The sequence below is a fragment of the Tamandua tetradactyla genome, chromosome 6 (assembly GCF_023851605.1).
Source record: "Tamandua tetradactyla isolate mTamTet1 chromosome 6, mTamTet1.pri, whole genome shotgun sequence".
Classification (NCBI taxonomy): domain Eukaryota; kingdom Metazoa; phylum Chordata; class Mammalia; order Pilosa; family Myrmecophagidae; genus Tamandua; species Tamandua tetradactyla.
In genome coordinates this window covers 113,205,731-113,228,174 of record NC_135332.1, presented here as the reverse complement: position 1 = coordinate 113,228,174, position 22,444 = coordinate 113,205,731, and the positions used below count along the sequence as shown (strand labels likewise).

Here is a 22,444-nt window from a genome sequence, read left to right as displayed (position 1 = left end):
CCCTAACAACCATCCTAAAATACTGCTGCTTTTTTTCCACTTTACAGATGGGGAAACTGAGTCTGGTCACAGTTTAGGAAGTGCCAGAACTAGGATCTGAACGTAAGTTTATCCAACTCGATAGTTTAGAATTTTCTCATTTTGCCCCAAACTAGAAAGAACCTTAAATATGAGCTCATCTGCTGGTTTTCAAGCTGGATTCCTAGGCTTTCATGGAGATGCTTCAGGAGCCTTTAGAGGCATGGAGAGGGAGCAAATATGAAGGGGAGGCCAGGCCAATAGGATTTGAATCCCACTCACTCACTAGAGTCAAACGAAGAAGCTTAATTTCTTGTTTTTACAGAGTGACATTCGATTTCATGTGAAACAGGTTTTTGCTGCAGGGAAAAAAAATGTTTAAAACTCCTGATCTGGTTTAACTCTCTAATTACAAAGGTACAGAACTTGGGGTCCAGAGACATTAAATGCCCTGCTTAAGAATTTATACCTGAAGATGGCAGGTTTAAGATTAGCTTCAGATATCCAGGCTCTGCCTAAAACCACTGGCATCCTCATGTCCTTGATCTCCTCACTTGTTAATCCTCAGGGAAAGTTAGCAAGAATCTGCAGCAAGACTGAGCTTTCCGACTTGATGGTATTTCCTGAGAATATTCTTGAAAAAACAGGTGACCAGGCCTTCACTTTGACAAAATTGGACCATATTTTGGCCCTTTTGCATAGTAAATCTAAAGTTGGTCAACATTTACCTCTTGTCAAATCAAAATCAAGTGGAATGTTGACTATAACTTGTCTGGATGATTTAGAGCCCCCTTCCTCTTTTCATTTAAATTGAAGCAAGTAATGAGATATGCTTCGGCATATATTTCTGCATCATCTAATTCTGTGGCCGTAGCCTCAGAGTCTTCTTTCTCATTAAACTGCTTAAAACCTTTGTTTGTCAATCCAGCTCAAAGTGGTTCTCTCTTTGACATGAAACCCAACAGACGTGGGGAAGACATTACTCCAAGAGAAGTCAAGTATGGCTGAGAGAACAGGATCGAGTGGCAGCTGGTCTGCATACGTGTAGGTCCACCAGACGTTCATGCTAATACTAAAATGGAATTTTCACAGAAATCAAGTGTAAAATATCTCACCCTTTGGAGTTTTGTTAAGTGTCAGGCTATTTGCAAATAGAAATGAATTTTAACTGGAATTATGTCAACTGGAACCAACCTTTATTAATTTCAAGGCCCCTGAGCTTTCCCATCTGCTCTTTTTAATTTTTATCATTCTCACCTGGGGATTTTGGGAGCAAGCACATTTTCCTCTTTTCTGGGATTGCTTAAATGCAATCCTGCCTAAAGGCAAAGGAACAAAAAGTTGACCCTTCTATCCCTGTCACTGAAATCTTTACTAAGTACATCCTTTCAGTAAAATATAGCAGAAAGAATTTTTCTCATCTCTGCACATTAGAGGTTATAATAAGCAGATCTTGTTTTTCCATCTGAAAAATCCTAGTATTAATATAGTTTTGAATTCTCAACCCTACAAACAAAGCTTAGATGTAATTTCTTTTCCTATTCATGAGATTTACAGTAGGAAGGTCATGTTTATACTAGACTTTGGTTTGAAATTAATCTTCTTTCCTCTTCAGCATTTCCACGGAATCCAGGCAAATCATTATTTAGTCATTTCCAAATAGTAAATACTTGTCATTCTTGAACAATCCTAATAGTCTGTTTTTGGGTGGGGAAACTGAGTTGAGGAACTTGCAAACCACTGCCAGGACATAGATCAGTCTAAGCTGGACCCACTCATTGGAATGCTTTGCTTTACACTTTTAGGCTACAAAATAAAAATGTACATTATTTCATTAGCAGTGCATATGATATCCATTAAAAGGTATTTTTCAAAAGTTCATTTGCATCCTGCCTTACTAGAGATGATTTATGGATTAAATAAATATATTCAAACCCTACAACCAATCTCAATACTATTCTATAATCTCTTCTCTCTTCTGTGTTATGCCTTGAGCAGATCTAAATATATTCTTAGCTCAGTTGAACAAGGGTTCATTTAAACCACATCTGTTGCTCATCAAACCTCTATTTTAGGAGTGGGGAATTCCTTTTCGGAGATAGATTCTGTCTGTTAGATTTTATGGCAACAAATAGCTCTCATTAAATTTTACATTTTATCAACATACATACAGTACCTGCTTTTATGTGATTATAGAATTCAGGCAGAACCCTGCACCCCTACTTCAAAGGAATTCTCACTTGACTAATTCTAAAGAGTAAATTGATTTTCTCATCAATTGTTGTGTTTGACAATAGAAAGGCTGACACAGCATCACTGCTAAAATGACAGCTCCTTTCTATTCAAGGGGAAAGAATTTGCATCAATATTCTTAATGACTGGCATCTTTATGAGAAATGTGAAATCATTTATCCTCAGCAATAACCTGACTAGGATTAAAAAGTACTTAGTACTTAGAACGGAAGTAATCTGTCAGGAAAAATTATTTAGACTGATGCAAATTAACTGAATAAATTGGCTTACTGTAGCTTCCCAATTATGGCTTGTGGATTCAAGTTCGTTAAAGTTAGTTTTAACAGAAGAATTTGGAAAGGCTCTTCCATGAAGTAATCTGAGATTCTGTTGGAGGAAAAGATAATATATGGATTTGATAAATTCTGTTCACATTTATTAAGAATTTCTGAAATAATATAAGAAATAAGGACATATAAATCAAAGAAAGATCTATTAAGTAAGCACATACATGCCTTTGCTTATTCAGAACAGCAGTAGTAATAATATGTACTGAAAACACCAGGCAGCATATTCATTGTGATACCCTATGCCCAGTTGCATGGGGGAACTGCACCAATCTCTTCTTAGGTGCTGCCTTGGGCACTAACCCAATGGACAAGTCTAAACGAAGTGAACACTTAGGCAGCACTTAACACACGATGTATAGACCGGTCTCTGTATTCTGTGGGGGAGTTGTTCCACTCTTAATAGGCTGGGTGTTTCACACCAGTTAACAAGTTTTTACTGGAATCTCAGTCTTCTCTTCATCACCACCTTCACAGCAAACCTTCATTGAGTTCTTTTCCAAAAGGCCTAGTAAATGGTGGGAAGAGGCACTTTACCGGTGTTGGAAATTTAATTAGTCTGGAGAAAAGGTGTAAATGGCAGCAAAATGCAAACTGCCTTCATGAAATTAATGACTGGGTTTTACCAGTCTTTAGCATTTATATAGGACTTTTTAGGAGAGAGAATGGATTTCTGGAAACAAACTGATTTGGGTCCAATCTGAGCTCTACAGTAGTGAGATTTTATTTTTAGCCTAGGTTCCTTTACTTGTACCTAGGATGGGAATCAAGTCTGATAGTGACTAGCCCAGCATGTGACAGGTACTCATTCCTTTTCTCAGACTCTTTTAGTATGATCATGTCCTAAAGTACAGCTTCACCTAGTATCATTAGCCTTAGTGAGCAGAAACTCTTTTCAACAAGCATGAGCTAAGGATGACTCTGACAACAGTTGCCTAAGCTTCTGCATTTAACTATAAATATGAAAATGCAATAAGGATGTCCTTAAGAAAGATGCTGACTGATTATCATTAATAGTCGGAGAGGTTATTGTTGTGACTTCAGTCATTCAAGGGGATCAGGTAATCAAGGTGTTGGAAATCATAGGAAAGCTTCTGAAAGAAAACAGTGGATTAGAGACAGAAAACATGAACAGGTGGGACATGACTCCCAGAGGTGTGGATCTTCCTGGCAACGTGGGACAGAAATCCCAGAATGAGCTGGGATTCAGCATCAAGGGATTAAGAAAAACTCTAGAATAAGCTGAGACCCAGCATCAAGGGATTGAGAAAACCTTCTCGACCAAAAGGGGGAAGAGTGAAATGAGACAAAGTGTCAATGGCTGAGAGATTCCAAACAGAGTCGAGAGGTTATCCTGGAGGTTACTCTTATGCATTAAGTAGATATCACCTTGTTAACCAAGATGTAATGGAGAGGCTGGAGGGAACTGCCTGAAAATGTAGAGCTGTGTTCCAGTAGCCATGTTTCTTGATGATGATTGTATAATGATAAAGCTTTCACAATGTGACTGTGTGATTGTGAAAACCTTGTGTCCGATGCTCCTTTTAGCTACCTTGTCAACAGATGAGTAGAACATATGGAATAAAAATAAATAATAGGGGGAACAAATGTTAAAATAAATTTAGTTTGAAATGCTAGTGATCAATGAAAGGGAGGGGTAAGGGGTATGGTATGTAAAATTTTTTTGTGTGTTTTTGTTTTATTTTTCTGTTGTCTTTTTATTTCTTTTTCTGAATTGATGGAAATGTTCTGGGAAATGATCATGAAGATGAATATGCAACTATGTGATGATATTGTGAATTTTTGAGTGTATGTGTTGGGAATGTTTGTGTTTCTTTCTTGTATTTTTTTTAATTAATAAAAAATTTTAAAAAAAGAAAACATGAACAGCAGGAACCATCATCCAAGAAATTCAGTTTGTGCTGGTTCCAGTTTATCACCTCCAATCTTTTAGTCAGGAAGTAGAGGAATAAATTGCATATGCAAAAAGATATACCAGAAAACAGGATCTGGGGATGGGGAAGGGCATAGGAGCAGAGACAAAAGCAGAAGATGAAAGCAGGAGGTATGGAGAACACAACCCTGACAAGAGCTACCCCCAGAGGTTACAGTCTTGTGGAGATGCTGACAGAGGGGGTGCCTGAGACCCAGATGGGGAAAAACCCCCAGTTCTGCAGAATCGGCCAAGGGACCCACGCCTGGCACTGGTAGGCAGATTAGTAAAGAACCAAGAGGCTAAGGGTCAGAACCTAAGAGCAGATGGGCTGCAAGGGGAGTGATAAGGGAAAGTGCCTGAAAGGGATTGTTTCAATGCTTTAAACTGGGGCCAGGCTGAGTAACATGAGATCCTGATGTGTGACTTGCCTGAGTGAATGCAGTTTTTACCCTGAAATTCCTTTACACTGCAGTAAAGTGAAGTGTCTATGAGCTGTCTTGGAATGGACAGGCTAGGACAAATGTTACTCAAGGAGGAGAGGAAGTAGGTGAATGTGTCCTCCAGCATGCCTAACCATTCTTGTTTTGGAAAAATGTATAAAATGAACATTATTGGAAACTTTGGAAGAGGGAGAAATCACAAGAGACAGCCAGAAGACTGAGTTGGAGGAAGAGAGGTGGAAAGGTTATATCCTGCCATTTTTTAAGCTCATCTCTGACTCTCTCCCGAGTTGTTGCTCAGCTGGCAGCTGTGAGGTGTGCCCTAAATACAGCCAGCTGTGTGTCCCAGAGTTGGTTCAGCTCCTGGCCTGGGAACCTGGTTCCATGGTCTTTGCCAGAGAGGGCACCTCTCTTTATGCTAAGAGGTACAGCAAAGGGAAAAATTGTGAAATCCAACCAGTAGTGAGAATGAGCATCATTTTTTTGTCATATGAACAAGTGATTACAATCTAAAAGATGTTATCCAGAAAGTCAAAGTCCATATCTGTCAGATTATCGATGGAGCAGTTCAACTTGGCAAAGGCTGACTTAAAGTCACTGAAAAGTACAATTTACTTTTTCCTTTTCTGACTTTGAAACTCGGTACTTTTGCTGCAAAGCTGAGATTTGGTGAATTTACTTTTTAGGTCTAGAGTTTAAATATGTAAATCATGATGTGCTAAAGGTTTTCTAATACAGAACTTCAAACATCATTCATTCATTTAACAACACATATTGAGTGTTTAATGTTTGCCAGGGGCTGCTGTTGATGCAAATAAGATGTGGTAACTGCTTTTAAGAAGCTTACTTACATAGCTGAGTGTTTTCATACAAACTACATTCCTGGAAAGATTCCTCTGGTTGCAGAATTATAAAAATTGCTGAATATATGGAAAAGAAATTGGATAAAATATCAACTAAGCTTTAAAAAAAGGACAATTTGGAAGGACTGTTTAGTTCATCAGGTTTGGTGTCAGAGTACTTAGGTCTAAAAGTCCCACCTTGGCCTCTCCATCTCTGTAACACTGCCAGTTAATCAAGTCTTCAAAGCCTGTTTTTCTGTTTGTAACACAGGGGCCACATGAGTTCTATGTTGGAAAGATTAAATTAGATGTCATAGGTAAAGCACTTGCTTATACACAGTCGTTAGGTACTTAATAACTCTTAGCTGTTAAAATAAGTCTTAGCTGTTATTACATAATATTATGTATGTATGTTATTATATAAAATTATGTAAGTAGAACATAGGCATCTTTCTCAATCATTTTGTCCTGCTCTTTCAAAGGTCCTGCTCTTTCAAACTTCTATTGCCAAGTGCAACCTGAGCCCTGGAAGTCTCTAGGTCATTAGGAGTATGAAAGGCATTAGAATGTCAACAGGATATTCAGGAAGAACACTGGTTCTGGAATTTTAGGACACGGGGTATCTGTCAACTCTGTGTCACTTATTTGCTATGAACATGAATGGTACAACTAACCTTCACAGCCTGTTTCTTAATCCGTAAATTGGGTCTGACAAAATCTGTCCTATTTATTCCATGCAGAGTTATAAGGATCAAATAAAATAATACTGGTACAATGTATTTGCAATATATAATGATATATAAATACAGGTTATTATTAAATTGTAACTATGAGCTTTCCCTGGGCTATGGTACTGATTATTGATGACTGATTGGCAAAAGTGGAGATAACTTTTCAGTTTATATAGCAATAAGTTAGTTACAGGTTTGGAGGATTTGTAGAGAGAGAGAGACCTGGATTCTAGTTCTTTACTATCCTCTAATCAGTTTTGTTAGCATATGCAAATTATTTAACCACCCTTTCTCCTTTTTAAAAAAAAATTGAATTCAAAAGTAATTTCAAAGTTATAGAAAAGTTGCAACAATAGTAGAAAGAACACTTGTGTATACCATTTACCTAGTTTCATCTATGGTTAACAATTTGCCCCAGTTAGGCTCACTTGCCCTCCCTCCATCCTCTCTTCCTGTCTCTCCCCTTCTCCCTTCACCTCTCCCTCCCAGCCACACTCCCACCCAACCTTGTCCTTCCCTTCCCCCGCCCCCCTTGTTTTTCTCTTGAACTCACTGAGAGTAAGTTGCTCACATCATGGCCTTTTACCCCTAAATATTTAAGTGTGCATTACCTAAGAATGTGTCCCAGTTTCTCATTATTTAAAATGAGCACAGGTACTTAACTGTAGTTTGCTCCATAGGGTTTTCAAAATCAAATGTAATATTTTAAAAGCACCTTGGACAGTATAAAGTGTGACACAAATTTAAGGGGCATACGTTCAATAAACTATGGGAAAAATCAAATCGCATATAACTTCATATGACTTAAAATTATAGTAGAGTACAAACTAAGAAATTCCACTGTCTATTTGCATAACAAGCAGACAATTAGAGCCATTTGAGTGTCTCTGTGGGGAGCTAGAGAAAATGGAAATTCCCTCTAGCTCAGTAACATGCTCTTTTAGTATTTCTCCTACAAGGACTTTTGTGTGTGCCATTTTATATTGTCTTTTTTAGTTGGAGATTATGAGCTATGTTTGAGAAAAGATCATAGAAATTAAAGGGCAGTTGCTCAATGGCAGAACAAGAGTGCTCTGAAGAGTTTAGTAAGAAATCAGCATCATTTCATCTGGTTATTCCTTTGAATAGTGAAAATGGCACACTTTATTTTCCTAATAGATAACAGATACAAATAGGAAATAGCAAAGCATTGTTTTAGAGATGTGGTCAGTGTACAGGCTCAGTTGAAAGCAGTACTAAAAAGGCATGCTTATGGCCCAGGGAAGCTACTTTTTGTAGCCTCTTTTGTCAGTATCTACTGTGATAAGATTGGGCAATAGCAAATTATTCTGCCACATCATCTCCACATTCTCAATAGCATTTTCCCTTTCATCAGAAGTTGTAATACTGTTAAGCCTGATTTCTTTATAATTCTAACCAGATTTGCAATCATGTTTTCCAATGTATTGAAACATGATCAGTGACCCAAAAATATAAATGAAAATGCTTTTTCTTATGACATTTCTTTCACTGCTCTAAAAATCATATTGGCAGGCGGTATGACCAGGGCTCAGTGGCAGAATTCTCGCCTGCCATGACAGAGACCCGGGTTCAATTCCCAGTGCCTGCCCATGCGGGGGGGGGGGGGGGGGGGGGGGGGGGGGGGGATCATAATGCCCTCTTTAGAAAAAAAAAGAGGCTGAAGAGCAACTTTAAAAACAAAACTATTTTTCAAAAACTCAAAATCACACTTTAGTATTCTAAAGTAATCTTTTATTTTGAATTACTAAATTGCTATTCCTTATAGTACAAAATGAAAAATGTAAGTTAATGACTATGAAATACATTTATAATCCAGTAATGATTCACTGTGCTTCCTTTACAAATAAATCAGTTTAAAATATAAATTATGTAGATATATAATTATATAAAATGTATATATAAATATATGCATTCACATAATTTATTAAACTACTAAGGATGTTTATAATGTATATATAAATATATGCATTCGTGTAATTTATTAAACTACTAAGAATATTGCTCTTATACTTCTCTTGGGAAAATTCCAGTAACTGACGAGGTATTTTAAAGGTTTATTTCTTAACAAAGTGACATTCTGAGGGACAGCTCAAATATTCTAACTCAATAGGTTCCCCTAATATTGATAAAATAGGATATATTTCAAATCACTCTAATAAGCATTTAGTGAAAGGCAGGCTCTAAATTACTTAGAAATGTGAATTCAAACACTGACTACTCAACTTACTAGTTATTTAGACTCAGGCAAGTGGCTTGTGCTCTCTTAGATTCAGTTTTCTGGGGTGCAGAAATGGCCTGTCTGCTTTGCTTACAAATATTCCAAGTTTCGATGAGGTAAGTCAAGTGAAAATACTTTGACGGTGAACACTGTTGTCTTCATTTGTGCAGTATTCGTTTGGCATATGTTAAAAAAACACCTTCAAAAGAAGATTCTCTATAACAAAGCTAAGTTCTTTCAGTTCATCTAGGGCAGTAGTGCTTAGTTATTTCCATTAGAGTGAATTTTCCATAAGGAATACATCTGAACAATAAATACTTTCTCTTGTATTCCAGCTCCTGAGTACACACTGTAGACCCCAGCAAGAGGATCCAAGGTCAGATAGAGAACTGGGCTGATACTTTCACATTTCTTGTTAGGTCCTGATGTAAAATTGACATACAAACTCACTGTAGAATTTCACTGATTTATACTTTTTTTGATAAAACCTGGATTAAAGAACTCTTTCTGCTAGGAATGAGTTTTGCAATTTTCAGGCAGTTTCTCAACATCCACAGACCTCAGTTTCCTCAGATGTGAAATGATGGATTCTGCTTAATGATCTCTAAGATCCACCTCGAATATTCTGTATTTCTATGATAACATATATGCCCCTCCTAGAAAAATCATCCCAAATTCTAAATTATTTACAAAACAACAAATAAGATCCAGTAGCTTTGATAGAATGTGAGATAATTTCATCTTGCTTCTAAGTAATTTAGAGCCTTTCTCACCTCACTTGCTAATTGTCCTACAAATGAGGATGTAATTCCTGGCCAAAGAAATTTTACAATCAAATCCCACTACAAATAACAACAGGTTGTAATGGAGTTGATAATGTGTTTTAATTTATGGTATGCAGCATATACTGAATATATTCATTCAGATGGGACAGATCTATATATGTAGTCCTAGCTCTGAAATCCTGGATTGGCCACAATTTTACAGTCTTCAGTTCAATAGCACTTGGGAGAAATTAATTGATAATGTAGAACCCTGTGTGACTGGCATGTGAGTGACACCCAGCTACACAATCTCACATCTAATGAAGTGAGATGGGAATTCTAGCTGGCCTATTGTCTATCTGAATCTGTTTCTGGATGAAATCCAACTGACCCAAATGCAGCTCTGGAAAAGGATGCTGTGCAGAAGATGGAAAAAAAATTTTGAACCAGAGAATTGGTGCATGACATATAGCACCTTCCCTCATTATCAAAAGAATGCTAACTGTAGCTGCAGATTTCTATTGACTTATTTCCTAAAATTTCTCAATGATTATATATAATTTTCCATCCCCAGTTGTCTTTGACCATGGGATCAAACTGTGACTATGTAATGAAGACCTTATTATGTGCTAGAGACACAACTTTAAATTATGCTTGATAAATACAGAGGTTTAAAACTCAACTTCTGCCTCCTTCCTAGGAGAGGAAGCAATATTAAAAATGTATGAACCAACTTTAACCATTCCAGCCAATCCTAAAGAACACCTAGGGCAATATATAAGATTCTACAAAGGTTCCATGTACTAGGGTTCCATGTACTAGGGTAGCTTTCCAGAAACCTACAATCTCCAGATAGATCCCTGGACCAGATAAGTCCTGTAACCTAGAGGGGCCAGCCCCCCCCACCCCCCCACACACACACCAGCTAGTTCCATCTCCCTATTATTGATAGCCTTTCCAACATGAAAAAGTTAGAATGGGCATAGCCCAAATACCCCTAAAGAGTGGGAGAAAGATCAAACGTGATGGTGGAGTTATACAGAGAAGATAGGGTTTAAAAAATGAGTATGAGTGCTGAATCATTATACTGTTATTTCTTTTAGCCTCCAGTACCTTAGAGTAGCTAGAAATAAAAAACCTAAAATTGTGGAATTGTAACCCATACCAAACTCAGAAGTCTGTTCTACAACCAATTGTTGCAATGTACTTTGAAATTTATTGCTTTTATGTATTTATGTTATTTAAAGAGAAGGAGGAACATAACAGAAGATAGGATTTAACAAATGAGTATGATTGCTAAATCATTATATTGGTATTTCTGTTAGTCTCCAGTGTCTTGGAGCAGCTAGAAAGAAAAATGAAAAATCGTGGAACTGAAACCCATACCAAACTTCAAAATCTGTTCTATAACTACTTGTTAAAATATGCTTGGAAATGATGGCTTTTTTGTATATGTTATATTTCACAATTAAAAAAATGTAAAAAAAAAAAATGAGGGTAATTGGAGCTGAAGGGATACAGACTGTGCAACAGCACTAGATACAAAAACTCAAAAATGGACAGCACAATAATACCTAATTGTAATGTAATTATGTTAAAACACTGAATGAAGCTACATCTGAGCTATAGTTTTTTGTTTGTTTGTTTGTTTGTTTGTGTCTTTTTTTTCTTTTTCCTTTTCTTTTTTTATTATTATTTTTATTTTTTTCTCTATATTAGCATTCTATATCTTTTTCTGTTGTTTTGCTAGTTCTTTTCCTAAATCGATGCAAATGTTCTAAGAAATGATGATCATACATCTATGTGATGATATTAAGAATTACTGATTGCATATGTAGAATGTAATGATTTCTAAATGTTGTGTTAATTTCTTTTTTTTTTAATTGATAAAAAAAAAAAAAAGAAATACTATATCTAATCCATATTCCTGGGAGCAGATGTTCCCATTATCCATTTTTTCTAAGTAACTTGTTCTTTCTAATTTTTCCAAAATGATATGAATACATTGTAAAAGTAAAAATAAATGCAAAATAAGAAAAAATAAAAAAAATAAAAATAAATTTCTTATGTAATACTGAGAGAGAAATCCATTACAAACTAATTTCAAAATTTTAACCTGAATTTTCTAAATCTCTATCTTTATAACAGAAACTTCTAATGTATACTGGCACACTGCATATTCAACCAATCAATTAACAAGACTTATTGAGTTCTTAATTTTGCTTCCCAAATTTTAGTGCTAAATATGGATAAAGGCCATATCAAAGACCATATCTTATTTCTTATTCCTAATGTATTAAAGCTAGTCTAGTACCTTAAACATGAACTAAGGTATTAAGTTCAAACTAAACGGCTGTGTGTGGATGGAATGTGAAGCCAATATATACCTACTATATTGTGCACTCCAACATTCTTAAGAAGAAGATAATTTTTAAGAAATCATATCTTACAAATAAGTATGAAATTGCCTATTACAGGTTCAAATCCTGACTCTCCCACATTCTAGCTGTGTTGTCTTGGACATATTTTTTGTGGTGGGTTGAATTATGTATCCCAGTTGGGGCATGTTCTTGATCTTGATTTGCATTTTGGTGGATGTGGGAACATTGTAAATAGGATTTTGTCAAGGGGTTTCTTTGCTAATGTGTGACCCCACTGAACAGGCTGGGCTTATATCCAGATTACTGGAGTCTTCTATAGGCAGCATGAAAGGAAGATGGCAAGAGAAGCCAGGAAAGGCTGCCATGTCCTATGCCTCATGACAGAAAATCCAAGGACCATGGGTCACTGACAGCCAGCACGAGCATGCCATAATCTTTGGGAAGAAAATATTGCCTTGCTAATGCCTCAATTTTTTACTTCTCTTAGCTTCAGAACTGTGAGCCAATAAATTCACATTGTTTAAACCAAAAAAAAAAAAAAATGAGGGAGTTAGAGAACTTTTCAGTATCATAGATTATAAAAATAAAGGTTAAATTTTACTTAAGTAATATGACTCTGTGACTGTGAAAACCTTGGGTCTGATGCTCCTTTTGTCTACTTTATCAACAGACGAGTAAAACAAATGGAATGAGGGAGCAAATGTTAAAATAAATTTAGATTGAAATGCTAGTGATCAGTGAACAGGAAGGTTAAGGAGTGTGGTATGTACGAATTTTTTTCTGTTGTCTTTTTATTCCTTTTTCTGAATTGATGCAAATGTTCTAAGAAATATGCAACTATGTGATGATATTATTAATTACTGATTATATAAGTAGAATGGAATGATCATAATAAAAAAGATAGAGTAAAACTAAAAAAATAAAGTGTCAATGGCTGAGAGATTCCAGACAGTCGAGAGGTTATCCTGGAAGTTATTCTTACACATTAAATAGATAATCACCTTTTTTAGTTAAGGCAGAACAGAGAGGCTGGAGGGAACTGCCTGAAAATGTAGAGTTATGTTCCAGTAGCCACGTTTCTTGAAGATGATCATATAATGATATAGCTTTCGCAATGTGACTTTGTGATTGTGAAAAACTTGTGTCTGATGATTCTTTTATCTACCTTATAGACAGATGAGTAAAACATATAGATTAAAAATAATCCATATTTTTCTCCTTATCTTCTTTTCTCTTACCCTTTTTCTTGTCTTCTCTTTCTACTTTTTCTCTGTCACTCCTGTTTTCTCCCCCTGCCATCTTCCTCTCCTTTGCCTAGTGACTCCTTCGTTGTATTCCCAAATTGCATCTATGCAAATCTTTCGGTTCAAAAATATTTGAAAATGATCCACTCTGTATAGATTCTAAACCTTAGCTTGGACATTTCCTTTCTCCATGGGGGCGGGGCCGGGGGGGCAGGAGACCCAGCTGTGTCAGCACTTACTATGTTTTAGGTTCTGTATTAAGCATCTTACTTTTATTTTCTCATTTAATCCTGAAAACAACTTTCTAACCATATTCCCATTTTACAGATAAGGAAATTGAGTGAAAGGGAGAGAAAAATTCTCCAACACCACACAGCTTGTGAACAATGAAAATGAATCACTGCTGTAACAATCAACAAGGTCCTGCCCAGATCAGGTTCTAACTCCTCCAATGGGGTTAATAGCCCTTGTATTTTGAGTAGTACTATAACTGATATTTAACCACAAAATTCTTTGTATTACTATTGAAAAAAATTTTGTATGCATGGCTTTCCTTACTAGATATTTCTTTAAGGCAAGGAGAGTAACTTACCTCATTTTATATTCCGCTCAGCATATAGGACAGAAATACATACACAGGAAGTTCTCACATATATGTGGAAACAATAAATTAAATTGATGGAGATAAAAGCAGTATTATGCCTGTTCCTTTTGGCTCTTATTCTATTTAGAAGGCATTTTATGGCTGTTCCTAGACAACTCAATTGCTAAAATGTAAAAAAATTAAAAATGAATAATTTAAGCTATTTGACATTGAGTATATCCACTAAATCTTTAAGTGATTATAGTCATATGAAAAAGTATGTGATAACATGAGTAAAGCCTGTAAGTGTCTCAAATTTAAAAATTACATATCCTATGCTTTTATTCATCAGCTATATGCAGAATGCCATCCCTTCTCTTGCCAGCAGGAAGCGCTCATGAGGAAAAAAGAACAATTTGCAGGGCTCACTTGTCCTGGACTCCCTTCTCATAAAATGAAAGTTAAAAGCTGATGTTTCAAGAATTTCTTGATGTAATACAAAGCACATCTGTTTACTAGGACATTCTATTCAGGGAAAGATTGATTATCGGCGGGTGAAAGTTAAGGGGGAGGCTGTATGCTGGCAGGAAGTCCATTCCGGGGACACGTTTTATTGAGAAAGGTGGTTTGGGTGCTAAGCCATATTAATGATAGAAATTTAAAGATAATATCCACCTCTAAATGAATTTATCAATAAATGTGCACTCTGAATGCAATTAACCTTTTCTCACCATGACTCTAGTATAGTTAACATCTTGCAACAGTTGACGCTTGTTTTATTTTACATAAATATGGCAGATGGTGCCTATGAGTTATAAATCCAAACTACAAAAGTGAGCAATGAAGTAATCGCTCTGTGATTCAGATTTCTATTTTGGTTGTGAGGAATGTGATATTATTGCTTAGAAAAACTGGAAAGCTGTTTAGACTGGATAATAGGTGGATTTCTGTCTACTGTCTCTTCATCATGGGAAATGGAGGGAGGGGAGGGGAGGGGTTTTCATGAGTCCACAAAACTAATTCGTTTCAGGCCTTCTTACATATATTTATTCTATGATGTGGAAAAATTACATATATTAGCAGCCCTATTTTCAGAAGCAAAAAAAATCATAGACTTAAGTAACAAAAACTAGTTCAGGGTCTTATCTCAGTTAATTGTATCAACAGAACTAGTATATAGCAACAGCAGTTTCTAGAACGTGTAAAGATATAGGAAATACCAACAGAAGAATAAAGATTTAAACCGAGAAGAAATAAAACAAAGGCAAAAATACATTAAAGTAGATGAAAACCTACATCAGAGTCAATTGCTTAAAAAAGAAAATGTAATTTATAGTTTTATAATGTGTTTGACTATGTGATAAAGATACACCCTATCTTATTATGACACTCTTCTCTTACAAAAATGTTTAGGCTTCCTTGCTCATAAGTTTACTGTCCAGATGAACTTTAGAATTTGTTTTTATTTTATGTTCAACAAGTGCCATTTGGCCCGTTGCCCATTTCCCACTGGCCAATCAACCTTTTGTTAGAATCTGATTAATATTTCCTAAAATTTGTAGGCCAACTTTGGGAAAATTTTCATCCAAAAATACAGTGTGTCTCTTACTTATTCACAATAGCAGTTTATTTTAACCTCAGATATCAGAGCTAAACAGTGGCAAGTCCAAACCTGTAGATTATATTTAGAAAATGTAGAGATAGTCTCCTATAGATTTATTACAGTATTGCAAAAAGGCATATGGTACAAGAAAAGGTTTTGTCTTTGATGGTAGAGTGGAATCTGCATTTTTTCTAATTAACAAGGGTTTAATACACTATCCCACAGTGGCACATGGAGCATATATTCTGAGGGCTAGCTTAGCTGTTACTACTGAAAATGAGGTCAAGGAACGTAACTGTCAGTGCTTCTCTCTGAAAGTTCTATAAACATGTTTGCCAGAGGCAGGGAGGGATCTCCAGAAATACTGCTGTATTCCTCATCCTAGAGGCAGTTCCATTTCTGAGGCAGGTGGACGCCAGATGAGCAGAGTTGGATAGAATATCCTTTGATCTCTCCCCAGATCCTAAAATCTGGAATGGAATGACCAGTGTCCAAGGACATTTGCTAAGTGACATTCAGTGCTTTTTTAGCTTCTCAGTCAGCCATCCTTCTGAAAAAAGGACACACATAGAAACTCAATGTTTGGTGGTGGGTGCAGAATTTGGGAACAGGAAAGAACTCACGGTGATTGTTTTTAACTTCTTGTTAAACTATGTTTGGAGGTAAAGAATGGCAAAAGTCCAGCCCCTTGTTCTAAGTGTTATCTTGCTTTACCAATTACTTCTTGAAGTCTGACCTGACTCTCCACAATGTTTTGCCTAGTTATTATTTCTTTCTAAATTGGGTGCTGCAAGGAAGGAAAAGGAGCATGACCCTTTGGTGAATTCACAGCTCCCTGCTGTGGGGCCATGGAAAGCACCCTTTGTTTTTCCCCAGCATTGCTCTTTATTAACCTTTAATGCAGGAGACTGGACTTAGCTCCTCCTGCAACATGCACTCAACTGTCACCATTGCCCCTATGGGCCCATTAACTCACTTACTCCAAATGCCTAAATACCAAGAAGCAACTTGTTCTGTGATCCCCCTACCTCTCCACCCCATCCCATCTCTGTCCCTCCCTTCTTCCTGCTTTCTTTAGTGGCAGAAGAAAAGGCTGAGGGAAGTTACACCATTAATAGACAGGTTTAGTAATTGACATAATTGAGATTATACAGTCATATATTCTAGACCTATATCTATAAATGTCCAAGGCAGTACAGCTGGGGAGAGATGGCTTCTAGATTAGAATACAGATCTATCTGAATCCAAAGACTATACTCTCCTGCTTCCCAAATCATATAGGGACTCACATGATAGAGTGGCAAAATAGATCTAATTTCGATTATAGTTATAGTTGGGGATTGCTCATAGTTTGGGGCAATAATTTCACATTTCTGCCTAACTGGTATTTTTCCTGAGGTTCCCCAAAATGAAACCAATTGAGCTTCATCATTTTTTCCTTCCTTCCAATGAATGGGGAATGGGGACACTGCTAGAGATTTTATTGGCTCTAGAGTGGGGTTAAAGATATAGAAGAAAGTGCCTTGGATGGTTGAATATATCAGTGATTTATTCAACACACACACACCTTCTGTCTAAAAGTACTTCACCCTGCTGAGGAATCAAGGGGTAAAAAGGCAAATCACAGAGCAGGAGAAAAGATAAAGCAATTGTACCAAATGTAATCTATAGACGATCAGTGGTCAGCATAAAGGGAAATAAAACATTATTGGCTCTCTCACCTACTAAACTGTCAACTTCATTAGGGGAAGGATCACTGTCTGTTTTCTTTCTTTTTTAAAATTTTGAAAATATGGTAACCTATATACAATATTTTAACCACATTTCCCATTCTAACCACTTTCAAGTATACAATTCAGTGGGATTAATTACATTCACAATGTTATGCTTCCATCATCATCTAATACCAAAATTTCTCAAGATTTCATTTTCTGAATTGATGCAAATGTTCTAGAAATGAAGACTATGCAACTATGTGGTGATATTGAGAATTACTGAATATATATGTAGAATGGAATTATATGTTAATGTTTTTGTTTGTTCTTAATTTTTTTAATTAATAAATAAATTTAAAAAAAAACATTATTGGGAGATGTGGTGGGCAGGAAAGATTTCATGAAGGAAGGGGAACTTAACCTGAATCTTGGAAAATAAGAAATAGAAGTGATGGGGATTGACACACATAGGCATATATTATAAGTCTAGCACCAGAAGGAACATCACACAAGATTATTTCATTTTTCATATTTCAGATGAGATGGAAAACTAAAGTGGTGAGGGGTAAGAGAAGAGACCAGGAGGAGACACTGAGCTGGCTACTTGAGCTGAATGGAAGGGTGGGCTTCTAATGTAGGAATTTAGTAGGAAATGTAGTTGGAAAAGTATGCTGGGGCTAGACAACAGAGGGCCAGCAAGTCAGACTGAGAAGTCCCAACTTCATCTGTAGATAAGGAGGGTTCATTTGGTAATTATCAATTTAGGAATGCTTTGATGGAAGCAGTATTTTAAGAAGCTCAATCTGCAAGTAGTGTGCAGAGAGGGAAATGGAGGCAAATGCAGAAGATAGAAGGTTGTTGTAATGACTCAAGTGTGGAGGGGATAACTATATTGGCGTAGTAGCTGAGGGCCAGATGTAAGAACATTTTAAAAAAAAAGACAAAAAAGAAAGAAAGACTGGCAGAATTTGAAGACAGATTGGCTATGGGAGAGAAGGGAAATTAGAAAAAAAAACACTAAGAGGCCAAAGCCTCAAATCCTCAGCATTTTGTGAGAGAATTGAAAATATTCTAAATAAGAGACATATTTCAGAAAAAACTTCTCCACACAACACCGTCTATATCTTCTTTCAAATATCATTTATTTATTTATTTATTTTCCTTCACAAATCTAACTGAAAGTAAAGGTAAATTTACTATATGACCATAGAATTAATTTCACATATGAGCTTCTTTTTCCCCAAAAATCAATGATTATGATTAAAAATAATGAAAATCCATTTAGAGTTGATTCTTAAAAAATTTTAATCTCCTTGTATCTATTCCATGCTTTCCCCACAAAAACGTTGCCTAGGGAAAAAAAACCAGATCCATTGGTTTGACTCTTCCATATGACAATGATTGGGGAAATGTCAATACTACAGCGCAGTATCAGAAATTCTGCTTTATAGATTTTTAAAGAGTAAATCCAAAACACAAGAACCAAGGCCCTATTCATTCCTATATGGATACATAATTATGGCAGGAAATAGAAAATGTCTCCGCTCTCTGCACATTTCCCACTTGTCTCTACCATAATGATGAAGTAAGTGTCCTTGTTGATCTGCCTGAAGTCACACATTTCCCTTAAAGGAAACAGGGTAGAACCTTTTTTAATCCCTTGATGAAGGCCCCCACTCATAATCCATCACAAATTCAGAGGACAGATGAACAATATCTGCTAATATTAGGGTATTTTAGTATTGTACTCCACCATAAAATACACAGGTTACCAGGAGATGGGGTGTGGATAGGGAATGGGAAGTTAAGACTTAAAATCCACAGAATTTCTATTGGGATGATTGAAATGTTTTGGTAAGGGATGGTGGTGATAATAGCACAACATCATGAACATAAAATAGCACTGAAATCTATATCTGAATGTGATAGGATATGTTAGGTTGTATATATGGTAACAGAACAAAATAAAATTTTAAAAATCCATGGAATTACACTATACAGTGAACCACAGATTAATATATGGACTATAGTTAATGGTACAACTATAAAAATGTGCTCTCATCAATTGTAATTAATGTTCCACAACAATGCAAAGTGTTAATTATAGGGTAGTATATGGGAATCCTTTATTTTATGCACATTGTTCCATAAACCCACAACTTATTCAGCAAAGAAAACAGAAAAAAAACTTTCATGGATCAAGTTTTCAGATGACTTTTTGCCTCCAAGATTTCCCACCTTAATGGGTGCACAGATAGCAGCACACATCAATAGTGCAAAGTGTGATCTCCGCCCCCCCCCCACCTCCCTCCTCTCCAATTATTTTTAACTTCACCTTGAGGGATATCCCGTGTGTTCAATTTTACAGCTGTTCAATCCTGATGAGAACTTCATGTGTGTTACCAGCACAAGTGCTGTCAGGAAGAAACCAAATGTCAAAATGAAGTATGTACAAGTCACCACTAATATGTCTCTGAATGTTTACCATCTGCAACAATAGATTTGGATTTTGACATGAAATGGGGATTGCCCTTGGGCACTTTCTTTTTAAACGAGCGCTTTTGGTTCACTAAGTAACATCATATTACCATAGTCTTATTGGGTCTTATCAAGGTGTGCATTTATGATTGCTCAGCACTTCCTTTCTTCTAGTCATCCTGCCTAATCCTGCCTACTACTGATTTTTTGTGAGTGAATTTCTCCTATTTTCCAAGTCTATAGAGGCAAATTGTGCTTAGGTTGCAACACTAGCAACATATGCTTGTGTGACTCCTGTTGCTTAAAAAACACCTTGTCTTGGTTAGAATGTCATCAAGCCACATCTCCTCATGAAGAACAATTTGTGAGAAGGAACTTGACTTTCTCCGCACATATTTCTGTGATAGTGAAAGACAGCATTGGCAGTTAAGCACCATATCTGCCAATGCTGTCATGCAGTCCTAATCCGGACCCAGCGTGAGATGTTTGTCTTTCTACCTTGATTTTCTAAACTCCAGTCCCATAGTAAAGCCAAAATGGAATGATTGGAATTCTCAAAGACTTCAGCCTATGAACTTAGTCCCATTTTGGTTATATAATATGGGATAATACATAATCAAAGTAACTGCTGTATATTTATGAGGATATTTCCCCACTGAAGATTTTTTAGACTATTACCAAAGAACATTCTGAACTACATACCACACTAAAAATGTATTTTATCAAAACATTTTTTAAAAGAGGATGAAAATTGCTATATATATGTAAATATATATATACATATATATATAATGCTACTTGAAACATAAATTTATAGGCATCTTTATGCAGTGGAACACTAAAATCACAGGGCACTAGCCATAAATCCTGTTATCCAACCTATTAAACAGATCCTATTTCAGAATAGCTTATATACAGTATTAATCATACAATCTCTCTCACCTGCAGAGGGTGAAGCCAGTGTTGGTTTTCTCTATAAAATAAAAAAGTGCAGTAAGACCTAGAACTCCTGAGCCCCGCAGGTACTTGAACACTGCTTTAGGAACACAAGTCTGCTAGAGGAGCAAAAGAGTAACTCATTGACCCCATATAGCTTGATTGAAATTTTGAGAAATGAAAATTTTGTTCTCTGATCCCTGTAAAAGTATGGCAACAATTTTAAAAACTTGTTTTATACCATACATGAAACACAGTATATATACCTCATTGTTATATTCAGCTCCATTTAATTTGGGTGGGTGTTTTTGGGAAAGTGGTCAAGTTAATGGCTATGCACATATATGCTGACATTTCATTTTATATTGTTTGTAAGTACCGATGACCATTAATCTCCAATGAGTAATTTACATTTAAAACCTTTTTGTTGTTGTTGTTTATAACCAGGCCTGAAAAAATCTATTTACATTTAATTAACACTTAAGATAGCCTGTTTAAAACCTATAAATGTAGTGACTTTAATGATCCATTTCAGGGATGCTACTTTAGTTTTCAATGACTTGTAAAACTTTCACAAACAGCCCAGCAAATGAATTACCTCCATCTGCTCCCCCTGCAGCTGTAACAGGGCTATGTTAAAGAGCTTTTTTCCTACTTCCTCCTTTTCTGCTTTTCTTGTAGCTCTAAGCATTTTTGTTTTAAAGCCGATCTATCTACTCCCAGTCGGCTCTGAGGGGGAGCCCCTTGTCTTTAAGTTTTCCAACTTTAGAGTCTCCAAAAAAATTTAAAAGCGCTTTGCTCCACTCTAAGTCAGCCATAATTCACATGGCAAAAAAACAGTTAAGAAAGCATTTCCATCTCTGCCAGCAACTAGTAATAGACTCTTAGAAGAATCTTCATAAATTGAATGGTAAAATGCAACAGTTTTGAAAGCGAACTCCAATTTTGAAAGCTAAAATAAATAATAAATGCTTTCTCGGCCTTATTCATCCTCTATGAGCAATTTACAGCTCCTGTTTTGAGTATGTAATGGGGTTATTAAGAGCACAAACACCGCTCCGAAAGACGTTTTCTTACCACACCTTCAAAAGCCGCGCAAGGGGAGTGTTAGTTTGATAAAGATAGCCAGGCAGAGAGCTCCGTCCGCTGTTATCTGTCAGCCCTACAATAGCAGCATTGATAGGACAGCAACAACTGGCTTTGACAAGTGTGCTGCGCTAGCATTCCATTCAAAACTATGTTAAAGAGAGGGGAAGAAAGAGGGAGAGAAGCGTGGAATGTCTTTTCCTTTACCTGAAAAAAACTGCTTTTCTTGTGGCTGCTGGAAACGAGTTCCTCCTCTTCTTTCAAAAGCAAAGTAGTTCTATTGCCTGCAGCTCTCGCTTGGAGAAGACCACACAGCTCCAGCAAGGCAGCCTTCCTTCTCTTAATCCCCACTCGAACGTGATGACACACACTAACCCCAACCATCTGTTGAAACACGTCCTCAAGCACTCAGCACAGTGGTGTGTCAAGACAGGCTGCCCAATCCAATTGCTGGGGCTGGGTGTCTCCTAAAGATTGGAGGCTGAGGGCAGGACAGAAACTAGAGGTCTGAGAACTCGCAGTCAAGTAACCTGAGATTTTCAGAGAGAAAGGGCTGCTATAAAAAGAGGAGGAGTGGGAGGGGCCACGGAGAAGGTGGAGGGAATGGATTATTCTAGCGGCCACTTGAGCGCTACTTTTCACAACTCCTTGGGCTCCCGGGGGACGTTTGGGACCCTCGGTAAGATGCAGAGGCACATCAGAAACACTAAAAATCTTTACTGCCGATCTATTGAGGGCAATCCTCTCAGCGAGGGGCGACCCCCACTCCCCTCCAGCCTGCCCAAGGAGATAAAAGATCCAACTTGACATGCTGATAAAGTGTTAATGTAGGAGTCGTTTGCACTGAAATGTAACATCTACATTTTGAA

General features: G+C 36.7%; 1 protein-coding gene across 1 annotated transcript; it reads right to left on the bottom strand.

Moving 5' to 3' along the window:
• Positions 1-1,162: 1,162 nt before the first annotated feature.
• Positions 1,163-22,104, bottom strand: LOC143688710 (uncharacterized). The gene is made up of 4 exons (XM_077166960.1): positions 21,783-22,104; positions 20,496-20,526; positions 19,411-19,489; positions 1,163-2,637 (listed from the first exon to the last, which is right to left on the bottom strand). The coding sequence occupies exons 1-4, from the start codon at positions 21,957-21,959 to the stop codon at positions 2,538-2,540; spliced, it is 387 nt and encodes a 128-aa protein (XP_077023075.1). The 5' UTR covers positions 21,960-22,104; the 3' UTR covers positions 1,163-2,537.
• Between the last annotated feature and the right edge of the window lie 340 nt (positions 22,105-22,444).

Bases quoted from the DNA above. Each gene is read 5' to 3' on its own strand.
- LOC143688710 (XM_077166960.1), bottom strand. From the start codon at position 21,959: ATGGTTGGGGTTAGTGTGTGTCATCACGTTCGAGTGGGGATTAAGAGA. The intron at 20,527-21,782 runs GTAAAGGAAAAG...TTTATTTTATAG, and splicing joins AGAAAAGCAGTTTTTTTCAG to AGAAAACCAACACTGGCTTC. The intron at 19,490-20,495 runs GTGAGAGAGATT...TCTTCCTGACAG, and splicing joins ACTGGCTTCACCCTCTGCAG to CACTTGTGCTGGTAACACAC.